The sequence below is a fragment of the Octopus bimaculoides genome, chromosome 3, assembly GCF_046866305.1.
Source record: "Octopus bimaculoides isolate indiv1 chromosome 3, ASM4686630v1, whole genome shotgun sequence".
Classification (NCBI taxonomy): domain Eukaryota; kingdom Metazoa; phylum Mollusca; class Cephalopoda; order Octopoda; family Octopodidae; genus Octopus; species Octopus bimaculoides.
The window spans coordinates 108,593,214-108,610,261 of NC_142930.1; the positions used below are offsets into that span (position 1 = coordinate 108,593,214).

At 35.9% G+C, this 17,048-nt stretch overlaps 1 protein-coding gene across 1 annotated transcript in view; it reads left to right on the top strand.

The window, feature by feature from the left end:
* The first annotated feature begins 11,465 nt into the window (after window positions 1–11,465).
* Window positions 11,466–17,048, top strand: part of LOC106879429 (peflin) — a 30,460-nt gene continuing 24,877 nt past the window's right edge. The window contains exon 1 of the mRNA XM_014928984.3: window positions 11,466–11,504. Coding sequence (XP_014784470.1) covers window positions 11,478–11,504 — 27 coding nt within the window. The 5' untranslated portion in view covers window positions 11,466–11,477. The remainder of the gene's footprint in view (window positions 11,505–17,048) is intronic.

The following is a 17,048-nucleotide window of genomic DNA, read 5'->3' on the forward strand; positions in this document are numbered from 1 at the left end:
AATAGTTAGTTGTCGACAGGAAAAGCATTTGGCCATAGAGCAATCTGCCTCACTAAAATCCATACAACCCATGCAAACATGGAAAAGCAGACATTAAATTGTGATGATGATGATGATGTAGTCATTTGGTTAATGCAAATATATACTGAAATGTAATACTAAGTTTGTAATCAGTGATGGTCAATTAAATCAAGCAAGAATAGGTGAGAGAGATGAGAGACTATCACACGGGGGCAGGCAACACGACCCAAATATACTTGTGATAGCTCTGCCTAAAGTCGAATTCATTCACCTTTAGCCCAGAAGTTCTAGAACATTCTATAGACCATTTGGTATTTAGATTTCGGCTTACCATCATCATCATCGTTTAACGTCCACTTTCCATGCTAGCATGGGTTGGACGATTTGACTGAGGACTGGTGCACCAGATGGCTATACCAGGCTCCAATCTGATTTGGCAGAATTTCTACAGCTGGATGCCCTTCCTAACGCCAACCACTCCGAGAGTGTAGTGGATGCTTTTACATGCCACCGGCACGAAGGCCAGTCAGGCGGTACTGGCAACGGCCACGCTTAAAATGGTGTATTTTATGTGCCACCTGCACAGGAGCCAGTCCAGCGGCACTGGCAACGACCTCACTTGAATGTCTTTTTACGTGCCACTGGCACAAGTGCCAGGAAGGCAAAGCTGGTAATGATTACGCTCGAATGGTGCTATTTATGTGCCACCGGCATGGAAGTCAGGCAGCTGCTCTGGCAACTATCATGCTTGGACAGTGCTTTTTGCGCTCTACTGGTACAGGTGCCAATTGATCTAATTGGTTGAGCATGCAGCCTAAGTCTGAAGCTGGGAAATATGATGGCTCAAAACATAGACATCGTACAAAAAAGTCAATAACATTTGGCAAGTTGTTATGTTGGTGAAAGATAGAAATAGGTGAAGGTGTTAACTGCTGTAGATAGTTCAGAATAACAAATGATTCACTTTCTACCAAGTAGTGAAGGATTGGGAAGAGTATAGAGAGATAAGAGGTGGTGCGTGAAGTCTACAAGGACATTGACTTCATTGAGAGATAGATATGTTTGTCATTGCAGGACAACAGATACTCAAATATCTGCTGGTAATTGAAAGAGTTCATAAAATGGTTTGTGACAATAGATGACCCTAGAGGAATAACAAGAGATTTTGAGCCAGGATAATTACAAGTTTTCATTGCTGATGACCAGGTGAGAGAAATGACAGGTGCAGACAGTGGATTCTATGTAAGTTTAGATATCTCCTTTCAGGTGAAATTTTGAAATAGTATCATGTTTGATAGAGATAGGATAATAATAGAAGTAGAAAAATCTGTGATTGAAGATATTTAATAATTTTTCATAAACCTAAGTCAGGTATTGTCTTGTAGATCTTTACCATTTATAACGACTGACTTCTTTGTTCATAATTTACTCACTTTTTATATGTATTGAAATTTTCTAATTATTATTATGAATTATTGAAGACTGATCTCAAAACACTGAGTCTTATGAAGAAGATGACAGAGGACTGAGATATGTGGTGTATTGCTGTATTGAAGAAGACCTGCCCACCACAACAGAAATGATATCACAAAACTAATATACTATATAAAAAGCTCTGATGTTGATGCTGGTGCTGCATAAAAAGCAATGGTGCTGGTTCCATATAAAAAGCAGTGGTGATAGTACCACATAAAGGCACTGGTGATAGTACCACATAAAAGCACTGGTGATAGTACCACTTAAAAGGTACTAGTGATAGTGTCACTTAAAAAGCACTGGTGCTGGTGCCATGTAAAAGGCACTGGTGACGGTGTCACATAAAAAGCAGTGGTGATAGAGCCACCTAAAAGGCACTGATGCTGGTGTCACATAAAAATCACTCAGTACACTCTGTAAAGTGGTTGGTATTAGGAAGGGCTTCAAGTGGTAGAAACCAAGCCGAAAAACAGACTATGGAAACTGGTGCAGCCCTGGCCTTACCAGCTCCTGTCAAACCATTCAACCCATGCCAGCATGGAAAATGGAAGTTAAATGATGATTATGATAATGAGAAAAATGCATATCATTCTGTTATCAAATGTGTTATTACTAAAGTGATACTCATCCTATGAACTTTGGAAGAATACTTTTACCCCCCTTGGATTATTAATATCAGGAAACATGGCGTGCATAATCTAACTTTTATCAAATCTCTTGCTACTTTAAAAAAAAACACTAAAATGAATGCTGATATTCAAAAGAAAAATACTTATTACCTTAAAATAAAATTAAATAAAGCAATTTCTCATTTGTATAACTTCTCCCATAATTACTCTGGTATTTACTTTTTCTTCTCTTTGTCTGTCTCTATCATTTTTTCTTTTTCAATGTGTGTGTATGTGTATGCAGGGCATTCTCTTACTTATTGCCTGCCACCAAGCTTAGTATAGAGTTCTCTTTCTGCACTACTTATGTTAACTCTACCTGTATCTCTTTTTTATTTTCTCTCCCTCTCTATATGATTAAAACCTGACTAGAGAAATCAACCAACCAACCAACCATACAACCAACTAACCAGCTATTATTAGTTCTTTTGTCCTGTTTCCATCATCAGACTATGGCCATGCTGGAGCATCACCTCGAAGAATTTTAGTCAAATCAGTCAACCCCAGTACTTAATTTTCAAACCTGGTACTTATTTTAGTGGTCCCTTTTGCCAAACAAGGATGTAAACACACAAACACCAGTTGATAAGCAGTGGTGAGGAAAAGCACAGACAGACGCACATATATATGATGGGCTTCTTCGGTTGACCCAAAGCTATAATAGAAAATACTTGCTCAACGTGGAATTGAACCTAGAACCACGTGGCTGGGAAGCAAACAGTGTTAGGAACATAAATTGTGACTAAGGTTTAGTGGAAGATTTTAATTCAGAACTTATGAAAACGAGACATTTGTACTATAGAGCCAGAGACAGTTTCAGCCAGATTGGTATCAAAAGGGTTAAACAAATATATATGTAATTCTTTAACCTTTAATATTCTTTATTTAGTAATTTGTTCTTAACTAAAATGAATTAAAATTTTTGTTTATAATAAATTAAATTTTTTCTAGTAATTAAAATTTGTTAATTCAAAAATAATGCACATCATTTCCATTACGAAATACACAATTATATTTACTTTCCTTCTTAAATGCGTAAACATAATTTGTCTTTACATATCTTTTTATTTAGTAATTTCTTTCCTGCTAATTTCACCTGTAATAAATATGTATTAACTATTGACTGACTCCTGTGCCGGTGGCACATAAAAAGCACCGTTCAAGGTTGGCCGATGCCAGTGCTGCCTGACTGGCTCCTATACCAGTGGCATGTAAAAAGCACCCACTACACTCTCACACCATTCAAGCATGGCTGTTGCCAGTACCGCCTGACTGGCCTTCATGCCGGTGGCATGTAAAAAGCACTTACTACACTCTCGGAGTGGTTGGCGTTAGGAAGGGCATCCAGCTGTAGAAATTTTGCCAGTTCAGATTGGAGCTTGGTGCAGCCTTCTGGCTTGCCAGCCCTCAGTCAAACTGTCCAACCCATGCCAGCATGGAAAGTTAAACAATGATGATGATTACATCGTTTGTCTTCTTTGATCAAGTATTTTGAGTTCCCTTTCACATTATCTTTTAATGTATCTTCCATTTACAAACCCAATACCAGATGCAGTAACATTCTGTCAATTTCTGCCATATTACGTATCCCCTATACTATTTACCATTTTTACAGAATAAGATGACCATAACTGATAGATGCATATTAGTTAATGCTTAATTTCATTTGCTCTCACATTGAAAATTAATTAAAACAAACATAGAGTGTTTCAACAAAAATATGGTAATGGAAGGGTTAAATATAATTTCATGCACTATTTTTAATTAAATAAAGTTGGATTTTGATAAATTTAGGTGGATTAAGATTATCATATTTTTATTTAATCTTTTCCTGCTTTTACTAAGCTGGAAGATCTCTAATTCTATTGTTTTATTGAGATAGTGTTGGTAAAGGATCAACTATATAGATACAACCAATGCAGGAATTAAATAAACAATAATATTAAAAGTAAATTATTTATCCTTTAACTTGTTCAAGTCACTAGCCTGTGGCCATGCTGGGGCACCACTTTGAAGAACTTTTAGTTGAATGAATTGACACCAGGACTTATTTTTTTCAAACCTGGTATTTATTCTATTGGTCTCTTTTGTTGAACTGCTAAGTTACTGGGATGTAAACACACCAACAGTGGTTGTCAAGCAGTGGTGGACACAGACAAACACAAACACCTCTCCTATATATATATATATATATATATATATATATATATATATGTATGTATGTATATGTATATATATATTATTTAAATAATCAGAAAATGGAGAAAACTTTTGATCAACAAACAGACTGGACCACATCTATAGATCTTTTTTTAATACAAAACTTGACATAACATCATAACATTTCTGTGACATAACAATTCTTATGGCCATTCCCGCTTCCAATGCCAGTCAGTGGTTACGAAAGAATTCCGAAAATATTCGTCATCTTCATAGGACATTCAGTCTAGTACATGGAGCTTCATCAGGGTGAATAGAAATGCGTAAAATAAAATAATTGAAGAGAAGAGGGAATAGGAAAAAACAGGGCCTTGAGAAGAGGCCAGGAGGCTCAATATATTAGAATCATACCATCTTCCAGCATGGAGCTTCAAATTCGATAGGCAAAAGAGTGATCTAGGGAAATATTTACAGGTTATTTCTATATTCTGTTGTTACCTGTACCCTACGAGCATAGTGTGCCTGCAGACCTATGCCCAGGGATAGCACAGGTAACTGATATTGATAGTAAATATGGATGTTTTTATCCCTTAGTCGGTTACTATAACCGCTATCTCTGCTTACCTATATATATATATATATATATATATACATATACATATACAGGTAAGCAGAGATATATATATATATAAAGGGTTTCTTTCCATTTCTGTCTACCAGCTTTACCCACAACTCTTTGGTCAGGCCAAGGCTATAATAGAAGACACTTATCCAAGGTGCCACGCAGTGGGACTGAACCTGGAACCATGTGGTTGGGAAGTAAGTTTCTTACCACACGGCCATGCCTGCACCTAAGGAAATAATAATCTTTTTAAAAATAGATTTTAAGTATAGTTTCAACATTTATATCAGTAATTTTGGGATATATTTTTTTTCAGAATTTGTTCAAAAAAGAAAATAGTTTAACAATAATGTTGAAGAAATATACCAATAGAAATCTTACCTGATGACGAAAAGATTGCAATAAAAGTGAGAATGATATGTTTTGGTAAGATTCTTGACATGATAATTCTTAGGAATTAATTAAAGTTTTAGTTTCAGCTTCCTTTTTTCTCAAATGAAATGCTGTGAAGTCAACCTTATTAATAATACTCATGTTAATCAATTCTGACATTGAATATCAATAATCATTATAATCTGTTCTTTATATGAATGGATTGATTTGAAGACAATGAAGAGATTTTATGTTAGAAGGAAATCGATTGAAACAGATGGCAAATATTCTACTGTATGTGTCTTTTTTGTTTCATTTTTCCATTTTGATACTTAACTGGTGTGAATGTTTCAATCCAGCAGCTTTATTCTCTGTTTGATTAAGTATGGTGTGGAAGTATAGTGATATTTCTTTATAAGATATAAAGAAAAAATCATTGGTGTCTTTGTCTTTTTGTTTAATTTGGTGTTAATTTATATCCTCCTTCTAGGATTATGTAAGATTATAACTATTTCAGAAGTGAAACTCAACACTACCATCTTCCTTTATTATTTAATCAAATATATGAAGATAGATTAGACAGTTTCAAAGATAATTCTCAATGGCATTGATTCTCATACTGAAACCATTGAAAAATACCTCATAAAATACAGTTTTGGTACACTAAATCCTTCAGTCAACAACCATTGTTCATGAACATCATATCAATACTCTCATGGATACAATTTCAAATAAATTTGTACTTATTGTCTGCAAACCAATCTGTATGGTTTATTGATAAAAAATGTTTCTCTAGATAGGTGCAGGTGAAACTGTATGGTTAAGAAGTTTGTTTTGTGACCATGTGGATTTAGGTTCAGTCCCACTATGCAGCACCTTGGGTAAGTGTCTTGCACTGTACTTCCAGTCCAACAAATGCCTTATGAATGAATTTGATTAATGCAAACTGTATGGAAGCAAGTGCCACTGACTGATGCCAGTGTTGCCAATGGATGCCAGTGCTGCCAACAGATGCTAATGTGGCCAATAGATTCCAGTGCCGCCGACCGATTCCAGTGCTACTGACTGATGCCAGTGCTGCTAACTGATGCCAGTGCCGCCAACAGATGCCAGTGCTGCCTGACTAGCACCCATGCTGGTGGAACATAAAAAGCACCATTCAAGCATGGTTGATGCCAGTGCTGCCTCACTGGCTCCTGTACTGGTGGCATGTAAAAAGCATCCACTACATTTTTGAAGTAGTTGGCATCAGGAAGGGCATCCAGCTGTAGAAACCTTGCCTAATCAGATTGGAGCCTGGTGCAGCCATCTGGCTTGCCAGGTCTTAGTCAAACTGCCCAGCCCATGCCAGCATAGAAATTGGACGTTAAATGAACACAATGATGATGATGCATACATATAACATTAATTCTTGCCCCATTCTCAATCACAATTGCCCAACGAATGGGAACATGAAACTCTGAGTAGCAGTTTTTTGTGATGTTTTTGTGATGTTTTTGTAGCTTTAATAATAAAGTGTATATATGGTCAGGCATTCGCCATGATAGATCGCTAGCCACTAAACCTTTTTCTATTTTCTCTCCCTGTTTATTTCTGTGTTCCTTTCTGTGGAAGAGCGTAGGCTCAAATGTAAAAGACTTTCTCACTTCCTGAGCATTAAACTAATACATCTGCTTGTTGTTTATACACTCATGCTCGTCTTTTGTTTTTTTGTAAATTCTCACTATATATATATATATATATATATATATATATATTATTGTGTCTGGGGAGAGTCATTCTGTTTTAATACCTTATTAATTAACACACTCATCATCATCATCATCATTTACTGACCCTTGTTCATGCTGGCATTGGTTGGACAGTTTGACTGGGCTGGGGCACTGGAAGGCTGTGTCAAGATCCAGTCTGATTTGGCACAGTTTTCTATGGCTGGATGCCCTTACTAATGCCAACCACTCTGAGAGTGTAATGGGTGCTTTTGCACGCCACTGGCATGGGAGCCAGTATCTGCCATGACTGTGATTTTGCTTGGCTTGATGGTTCTTCTTCTCAAGCATGACATAATGCCAAAGGTCTTGGTCATTGCTTCTGTGAGGTCCAACACTCAAAAGGAGCTTGGCCACTTTGCTTCCATGAGGCCCAATGCTTGAAAGGAACTCAGCCACCTTGCCTCCGTGATATGTATGTATCATCATCATCATCATCATCGTTTAACGTCCGCTTTCCATGCTAGCCTGGGTTGGACGATTTGACTGAGGACTGGTGAAACCGGATGGCAACACCAGGCTCCAGTCTGCAGAGTTTCTACAGCTGGATGCCCTTCCTAACGCCAACCACTCAGAGAGTGTAGTGGGTGCTTTTACGTGTCACCCGCACGAAAACGGCCACGCTCGAAATGGTGTCTTTTATGTATGTATATATATATATATATAGATAGATATATATATGCATGCATAGATGTAACTTTGCAGTTTAATGAAAAAGAATGATAGAATAAGCAGTAGACTTCAAAATAAGTACAGGAGTCATTTGTTTGACTAAACCCTTTAAGGTGGTGCTTCAGCATGGCCACAGTCCAATGACTTAAACAAGTAAAAGCACGAAAGAATAAAAGAATAGTAGAATGCACTTTCGCTTCTCCTTATTTCTTCAAGGATTCCACTGTTTTAGGTGTTTTACCCTTGACATTGAGTGAAAGTTGTAAACGAGTATCACCATCACACAAGCAGTTTCTTTGGTTTCCAGTATTTCGTGGAAACATATCCAGTCATGGGGAAATATTAATTTGTCTGGAAATAGTTGAGAGTTGGCAACAGAAAGTAAAAGACACTTGGTCAAGGTGCCTCAAAGTGGGAAAGAATCCAAAATCATGTGATTGGGAAGCAAATTTAAGACTAGAGGCTACCAATTACACTCCAGTGAACTCAATTTGGCATCAATTTGTAACAACTTTGTTTCTAGAGGACGTGATTAGATGTGAAAAGATTTTCATAAAACAATTTATTGTAATAGGCACAGCCATATCTGTGTAGTAAGACACTTGCTTCCCAACCACATGGTTCTATGTTCAGTCCCACTGTGTGGTACCTTGGGCAAGTGTCTTCTATGGCTTCAGGCAGACCAAAGCCTTGTGAGTGGATTTGGTTGTTGGAAACCGTAAGAAGCTTGTTGTGTATATGTGTGTGCATGTGTGTGTGTGTGTGTGTGTGTGTGTGCATGTGTGTGTGAATGTGTGTGTGAGTGTGTATGCGTGAGTGTGTGTATGGATGTTTGTGTGTTTGTGTGTCCTGAACCACTGCTTAACAACTGGTGTTGGTGCATTTATATTCCTGTAACTTAGTGGTTCAGTAAAAGACACTGATGGAACAAATACCAGCTTTAAAACAAAAAGATAGGTACTGGGGTTGATTTGATCAACTATAAATTCTTTAAGTAGGTGCTCCAGTATGGCTGCAGTCTAATGACTGAAACATGTAGATGAGTATACTTGATGAGTTTATCTAACTTTATGAAAACCATTTATTTTGCTTGCATTTCATTTGATAATAACACAAATTTATCCAGGATATTAATCATTTATACCAAGTTTTCTTCTAAAAGCTTTCTGTCAACCTTTCTGTCACCTGTTTCCAAGAAACATGTTTCTTCATGACTAGACATGTTTCCAAAAAGATTGGAAGTAAAAATCTTACTGCTGAGTTGAATACATTTTTCTTTATTTTTATTAAAGGTATTTTTTATATTGCACATTGATCGCTTTCATCATCATCATCATCAGCATTGTTTAACGTCTGCTTTCCATGCTAGCATGGGTTGGACGATTTGACTGAGGACTGTTGAACCAGTTGGAGCCTGGTGTAGCCATCTGGTTCACCAGTCCTCAGTCAAACTGTCCAACCCATGCTAGCAGGGAAAGCAGACGTTGAATGATAATGATGATGATGATGAAAGCGATCAACATGCAATGACTAAGGAAAATAGTCTAACAAAGGGGCATATAAGCCCACGACAGAAAAAAGAAGGCTTTCCTATCTGCGTGGGAGAACCCACATCCCTTTGTTAACGTGACTAAGTTACCTTTACACCAATGAATCAGCCTCCCTCTTTCTGTCAAATTTAAGAATCATATGTTAGTTTGTATTTGTTTTTATGTAAACAAACTTTCTATATGCTTTCAGTGCGAATGGTTTTTTATTGTGATACTGTGATTTACAATGCTGTAAATAATAATAATGGTATTTTTATATAAGCTTAAAGCTTATGGTGATCACCATGCAATGACTACGGAAAATAGTTTAATAAAGGGGCATATAAGCCCACAACAGAAAAAAGAAGGCTTTTCTCTCCATGTGGGAGTTGAGCCTATATCCCTTTGTTAACGCAACTAAGGGTGTTACCTTTACACCAGCAAATCAGCCTCTCTTTTCCTGTCAAATTTAAAAGCTATAATAGTTCATGTTTGTTTTTTTACATGTAAACAAATTTTTAATATGTTTTCGGTGTGAATGGTTTATAATTAAGTAACTCTGTGATGGACTAGAATCCCGTTCAGAGAAATGTTGTGATCTTGATCACTTATATGTCATGGAGACCTGGCAAAAGGTTTTATGCACCTTTGTGTTCAAGAAGAGTATAATAAAGGTATGTGGCAATTAAAATGAGAGGAAGAAAAATATTACTAATTGGTTGAAATGGCCCTTTATTTTCATCGTTACAGTCTAAGATACGTTTTCAAGTTGTTGTACAATGATTATTCACAACACTAATATCCAATCTGTAGGTAGTTACATTTACCTTTTGTTGACTGCTAGAAGACAGACAATAAAAGGAGAGAGAGAGAGAGAGAGAGAGTAAGAGAGTCTAAACAAGTAGAGAGAATAAGAGCTGTATTAAGTGTTTCCTCTGTCGGTGCCAAAAGAAAAAGGGAAGAACCAAATTTGGGTTCTGTATTTATATTTATTGGAAAGCTGGATGTGGGTCAGAAAACAATGGAAAGTAATGAATTTATCTCCCTTGAACTGTATTTAACCCAAGAATGTTAATTTAAACAATAGAGCTTAATTAAAGGTGAAAGTTGACACTCATAAATTTCTAAGTGCAAGAAGAATAGAAAAGGAACTTGTAGAAAAATGTAGATTCAATTTTGAATCTTAGCTTAGAATCTAAGAAGCTATTCGTTACAAGAGAGAGCATTTAAGCCAGGTCTCCAGTTTGAGTATATCCTCCTCCCTTCACCAGTTTTAGAACCTTTGTAAAAGTCATGGATGCTGCCTTCCTTCCAGACCAAAAGATGGAAGTCAGTGTTCCCATTTATTCATGTTATATCGAATAGGCTCCAAAGAGGGCATTCTGTGGATTTAATTAGTTATTAATATTCCAACTTTTGTCGTGATAGCTGAAGAAGCAAAAAAATTGAGGGCAAAGTCTATTAAGAAGTAATTTATTTTTAAATCAAGAAATTAAAATTTTCTGGATATAATTACGGAAAGTTATGACCATAGATGGTGTTTTAATTTTTCAAAACTTCAAACCTTGATTCTTTAGAGAGTTTATAAAAAAATGTCCGCCTTCTCGATAGAAAAAAAAAAAAAAAAAAAAAAGGCAGCGCAGCATCCTTGGCTTTCAGAAATATTCTTTTCCCGCTCAGAACTGTCGAAGTATGGAATAGACTATTATTGTCTGTTGACGATTGTATCTTCCAAAAATTTCATGCTTCCCAAAAACATCGCTGACAACTTCTGAGTTGCCTATTGACCATTTCTTGTTTATGGCTCTTTTACTGTTAACTTTTCTGACATTTTGTATTTTATCCTGTGAACTGTGCAATGCACTTCAGGCTTTCGTTGCTATCTTTCTTTATTTGACTTATACGTCTCCTTTCTGTTCACTCTTTTAACTTTATCATCGGGATGTAGTGCACACGAACTCATTTTCTCACAAAATCATCTTTCTCTCCTACTTCAACCCCATTGTAGAATACTGGTGCGCGAACAAATAATTTCCTTCAGCGGGACAACATAAATAAATAAATAAGTAAATAAATAAATAAAGAGAGAAAGAGAGAAAGAAAGAAGCAAGCGAGTTAGATCTCTTTTTAAAAGAAGTAATAAAGGGCGAGGAAGCCAATTAGAGTAATCCCCCTTGTCTCGTCAATCATGGCGCATCAGTGGAGTTATGGACAAGTAAGTTAAATTTTTGTTTTGACTCATTGGTGACTTACAGTGTCCGATTCGAGTCAGAAAGAAAACACTAACGAAAACAAAAAACAAATCATTTACTGTTAAAATGGTACCCGTTTTAAACTACCCCGTTTCAAATTCTGATATATTTTCACCTGTGAACGACACGGAATACTTTCTAATTCTTATTAATTCGCCCCTTTTTTCCCCTTCTTTCTTCGTCTAAAATTTATTTTAGCAAATATTTCGATTTAAATATTTCTGTCTCTGATGAAATCTTTGAAAGAATGTAAAGGACATTCTCTGGAAGACTTTTAATTTCACAGAAAATTCTTTCGTTTTACCTCTTTCTTAAAAATACTCCGAAAAAAAAAAAAAAAATTTCACAAATGATTTTGAAATATTTCCGTTTTAATGAAGAGTTGCTTTTAAAAACAAAAGAAATACTAAAAATATTTATGGTCTGAATTGTCAAGGAATTTCATTTGCTCTTTGTTTCCAATTAACGAAATGATTTATCGTTTTTTGGGGTAATTAATGAATTTTATTTGAGAATTGTATTGTTTCTTTTTTCTTTTGTATGTTTAAATCAAAGAAGGGCTGGATCCCAATTTTTTTTAAGAAACAGACGTCGTAATTTCGAAATAAAATATGTCATCAGCAAATTATCATAACTGGGATGACACTGCAATATATTTCAATTACTTTGCGTCACGAAGCAGCCATTAAAAAAAAAAACCGTTCCTTTTCTGTGTCTTTATGAAAATCGTGAATTTAAAATGGTCAGCAAGAAGCAATAAATTGAAATAAAGACCTAAAATCTTCACCATTCAGTGTTTCTTTTGTTTTTTGTTGCATTTCCAACTCGTGTTATTTTCTGAAATAAAAATGACCCGAATGACAACCATTTTGAAGAAATGATTGGTTTTTTTTCCCCCCTTTCTTTTTTAAACAGATACCAATGTGTTTTCGAACATTCGGAAAACTGTAATACACCATTTTTCTTAATTTAGTGCACAAACATTAGCTTCCGCTTTCTTCTTATATCGCTTACTTTAAATTTATATCGACTTCGTAACTAGGCGCTATTTTAAGTACCGTTAAAGTGTCAGGTGTTTTGTTAATTTTTTTTTATATAATTTCTTTTTTCCTCTCAATGGCTCACTTCAAATTAATAAATTTACGACTTGCTAGAAATTTAGGCGATCTTTGATTTTAAGTTCAGCTATATATACGCACACACACACACGCACACAAAAAGAAAGATCGCATAATTTGTGTTTAACAGCTGGATGTCAGTTTTATTGTTAATTGCTTAAAATCTAGGATTTTGATTAGCTACTAGCATTAAATGACCTTATTCCAACACGTCAGTTTAATATGCCTAAACCATTATTTTGTTCGAACTGTCTGAGATCCTTCAACATTTCTCCTATATCAATTTGTTTTAAAGTCTATATATACCAGCGTTTCCCATCCGCAGCTCGCAGGGCCGCATGCATCCCTCGACGATCTTCCGTCTATAAATATAATAAATTTTTATTCAATTGACTTGTGCTTCACTTTTTTTTTTTTTTTTTGGTCCGGCCCCCTACAAAAAATCGCCAAATCATCCAGGTTTGGGATTTGACCCTGATATTAAAAAGGTTGAGAGCCACTACTATACGCAGTTCGTTACCACAAACTGAAAGTAACTTTTTTGTAGTATTTTTGTTTGTCATAACTCACGTTATTCACCTCATTTCCTTGTTTCAGCTTAAAACTACTGCAGTTCCTGCCGCGTCTTTCTTTCTGTGCCTTTTTATCTTTAATTATAATCTTCATGTACTTGTTATTGAACCAGAAGAGATAAAATTAAGTAGCTGACTTGTTAGTGATAGTTGACAGTCTTGAACTGACAAGGGAGTGACACCACTCTGGGCAATCCTTGACTACCTTCTAACGCAGTGGTTCTCAACCTTTTTAATATCTGGACTAGATCCAAAACGTGGGTTTTTTTAGTGGGTGGGTGGGAGTGGAGGGTCACACCAAAAAAGTGAAACAAAAAGAAATTAGAGAAAAATTTATATTTATAAAGAGAAGACCGTTGAGGGCCGCATGAGGCCTTAAGAGCTGTGGCTGAGAACTGCTGCTCTGATGTCTTAGAAAAAGACATTGGATAATTTAGTCTTTGATGTATTATGTATGAAAATAAGTCAGGGTGGTCATGACTGGAATGCTTCTAATCGAGGCTTGCCTCACTCCAAGATGAGCTGGGACTAATAAGCAATGAGTAGGAAGAGTGAGGGAAATGATTTATTCTTGGAAGCATTGAGTGGAACTGATTTGTCAACCAGGCCAATTATTGGCACTCTGTATATTATGGTTTAAGGCAGTTAGGAAGTTTAACCTGAAAGTTTGCAAAAAATATTTTGCCAAAGTCTTTAATATTGAATCCAACTCTCAGTTTCTCCATTGATTGCTTATGTTTTATGATTTTTAACCATAGATTTATAATTTTTATTGCTTTAATGCCCAGCTTTGCATTTATACACGTGTTAGTCTTCAGCTCTTTTAAATCATAATATTTTCATGCTACTAAGGCAGCGAGCTGGCAGACTCATTAGCAATGCCAGGTAAAATGCTTAGCAGCATTTCTTCTGTCTTTATTTCCTGGGGTCAACTTTGCCTTTCATGCTTTCGGGGTTAATAAAATAGACACCAGTTAAGCACTGCAGTTGATGTAATTGACTTGCCCTTTTCTCTGAAATCAATGGCCTCGTGCCAAAATTTTAAATCCTTATTATTTTCACTTTGGTAAGACACTTTACTCTCTTGTTTTTGTTCCATTCCTATTTTAAAGACTATAAATTTTGGTACAAGTAGAAAGATATATTTTTCAAGGTGTAAATACTGTTAGAACAGCCATATATAGGATAGAATCCTTACAGAGCAGAAAAATCTGGTTGCTCTGTAAGAATTTTATCCTATATATGCTGTTCTATCAGTACTTATGCGTTGAAAAATGTATTTTTCTTCTTGTACTATGATACATTTCAGCACTTCAAAAGCAAACTTATGCTTGTTTACATATGACATAATTAATATAAATTTTGTTTTTGTTAAGTATTTTCATCTTCTTTCTTTTCCAACTGGAGTAACCATATATCTTCCTACAGCTAGATGCCTGATCCTGTCTCTCTGTCATATTTTTTAACCTCTCATCATCTAGCAGAAAGCCACCTTCCTCAATCCTATTTGCATTTGCTCAGTTGAAGGATCTTGTGTTACAAATTACTTGGTGACCCCACGACTGCCAGTGCCATGTAAAAAGCACCCAGTACACTCAGTAAAAGTGACTGGAGAAACCCTACCAAAGCAGACATTGGGGTTTGAGTTAGTCTTCTGGCTTGCTTGCTGCTATTGAATTGTTTGTCCCATGCCAGTATTTATGATCGTCATTTGATCGCATGCTTGCTTGATTAGGGCTACATGGTAGTTGAGGATGTAATTTTGACATACATCACCTTCAGCTAAAACTATCAGATCACAAGTAAATCTTTCACTGTAACTTTGTCAAACAATTGTCTTTCCTAATCTTGTAAATCCAGTATTAGTAATATGTCTAACCTTCAAAAGAGTTAGAAGAGAGAGCTGAAGAAAGAGCATGGCTGTGTGACTAGGAAGTTCCTTTCTTGATCATGTGGTATCAGGTTCAATACACCACATTGCACAGCAGCTTGGACAAATGTCTTCTATAACCTTAGGTTGACCAATGCCTGTAAGTAAATTTGGCAGATGGAAACTGGATATAGCTTGTGTGTGTGTGTGTATATATATATATATATATATAAATAAGTTGAGCGTGATCGTTACCAGCATCACCTTACTGGCACCTGAAACAACATTCAAGCGAGATCGTTGCCAGTGCCACTGGACTGGCTCCTGTGCAGGTGGCATGTAAAATACACCATTTTGAGCATGGCTGTTGCCAGTACCGCCTGACTGGCCTTCGTGCCGGTGCACGTAAAAGCACCCACTAAACTCTAGGAGTGGTTGGCGCTATGAAGGGCATCCAGCTGTAGAAACTCTGCCAGATCAGATTAGAGCCTGGTGTAGCCATCTGGCTTGCCAGTCCTCAGTCAAATCGTCAACCCATGCTTGCATGGAAAGCGGACGTTAAACAATGATGATGATAGATATTATTATTAATTAATAAATAAGTGACCAGCAAGCATTAAAGCCAATAAAAGGGCAAATCCTAAGGGTATGTGAGGCACCAACATTACTGTAAATAAGAGTTAAAAAATACTCTAATAAGCCACCATTTCACTGAAAGCATGATAGATCAAGGAAAATCGAAGGATGAGCAAAGAAATTAACGTTGTAGCTGATAGTCGCAAATGAGGTCACAGATGAGAATTGAGAGAATCATCTCAAAGTTCAAAATCGTATGATACGGATATCTGTGACCTCGTTTGTCAGCCAATGAGCTCATCCCTCAATTTTCCTCAACCTTTTGTGCTTTCAGTGAAATGGTACACTGGTGCTTCATGTACCCTCAATTATAATTATTAATTAATTATAAAATTTATATATACATATATTTTAAATTCCATGAGTCGGAAAACACAGGCACTCGTATATCTGGGCATATTATTAATGAAATATAATATTTACCAATTGGTAAAGTGGTTGATATGGGAATATTGTATTGTATTTTATTAATAATAATAATGATTTCAAATTTTGGCACAAAACCAGTAATTTCTGAGGAGTTGGTAAGTTGATTAGATTGGCTCCCAGTGTTCAACTGGTACTTATTTTACATATATATGTAAAGTGGTTGGCATTAGGAAGGGCATCCAGCTGTAAAACCATACCAAAACCGGCAATGAATCCATGAATCCTGGTGCAGCTCATGTCAAACCATCCAACCCATGGAAAATTGATGATCATATATATATATATATATGTATGGTGTTAGTGTTCTATATATAAGATTTCTATGTTCTGGATCTTTCTTGTAGATATGAAGTTGTTTGAAATGAAATTGAAAATAATTGGTATAGAATTTGAAGCTGAAATTGTGCTTAACCCTTTTGGCATTTAAACCAGCCATATTCAGTCCAAATACTTTATTTGTTTTATGTTCAAACTGCCCAGAAAAAGGTGTCATTCTATAAATGAACAATTACATCATTGAAATCTGAAACCTAGCAGATAATGCACGATTAATTCAAAGCAATGTGAATAAATTAGCATTACATTTGACAGAGAAGTAATCTGAATGCTTAAGGGTTAAACATCTAGAGATAGGATTTAGGAGAAGATAATGAAAGGAAGTTGATTTCATAAGTTATTCTTATCAATTACAAAGTCCAGAAGGGTTAAAAGTAAATGAAGTGAATGTTGTCAGGAGAAAAAATCTTTTGGCAGATATACAAATATGAAAGAATAAGATACAGAAAATTGAATGCCTTTGTCAGCCCTGTGTAAATTATGGCATGAAAGGAACAAATTCAACACTTGTTGGGGTAACCCAAATAATGTCACATTTCAAACAAG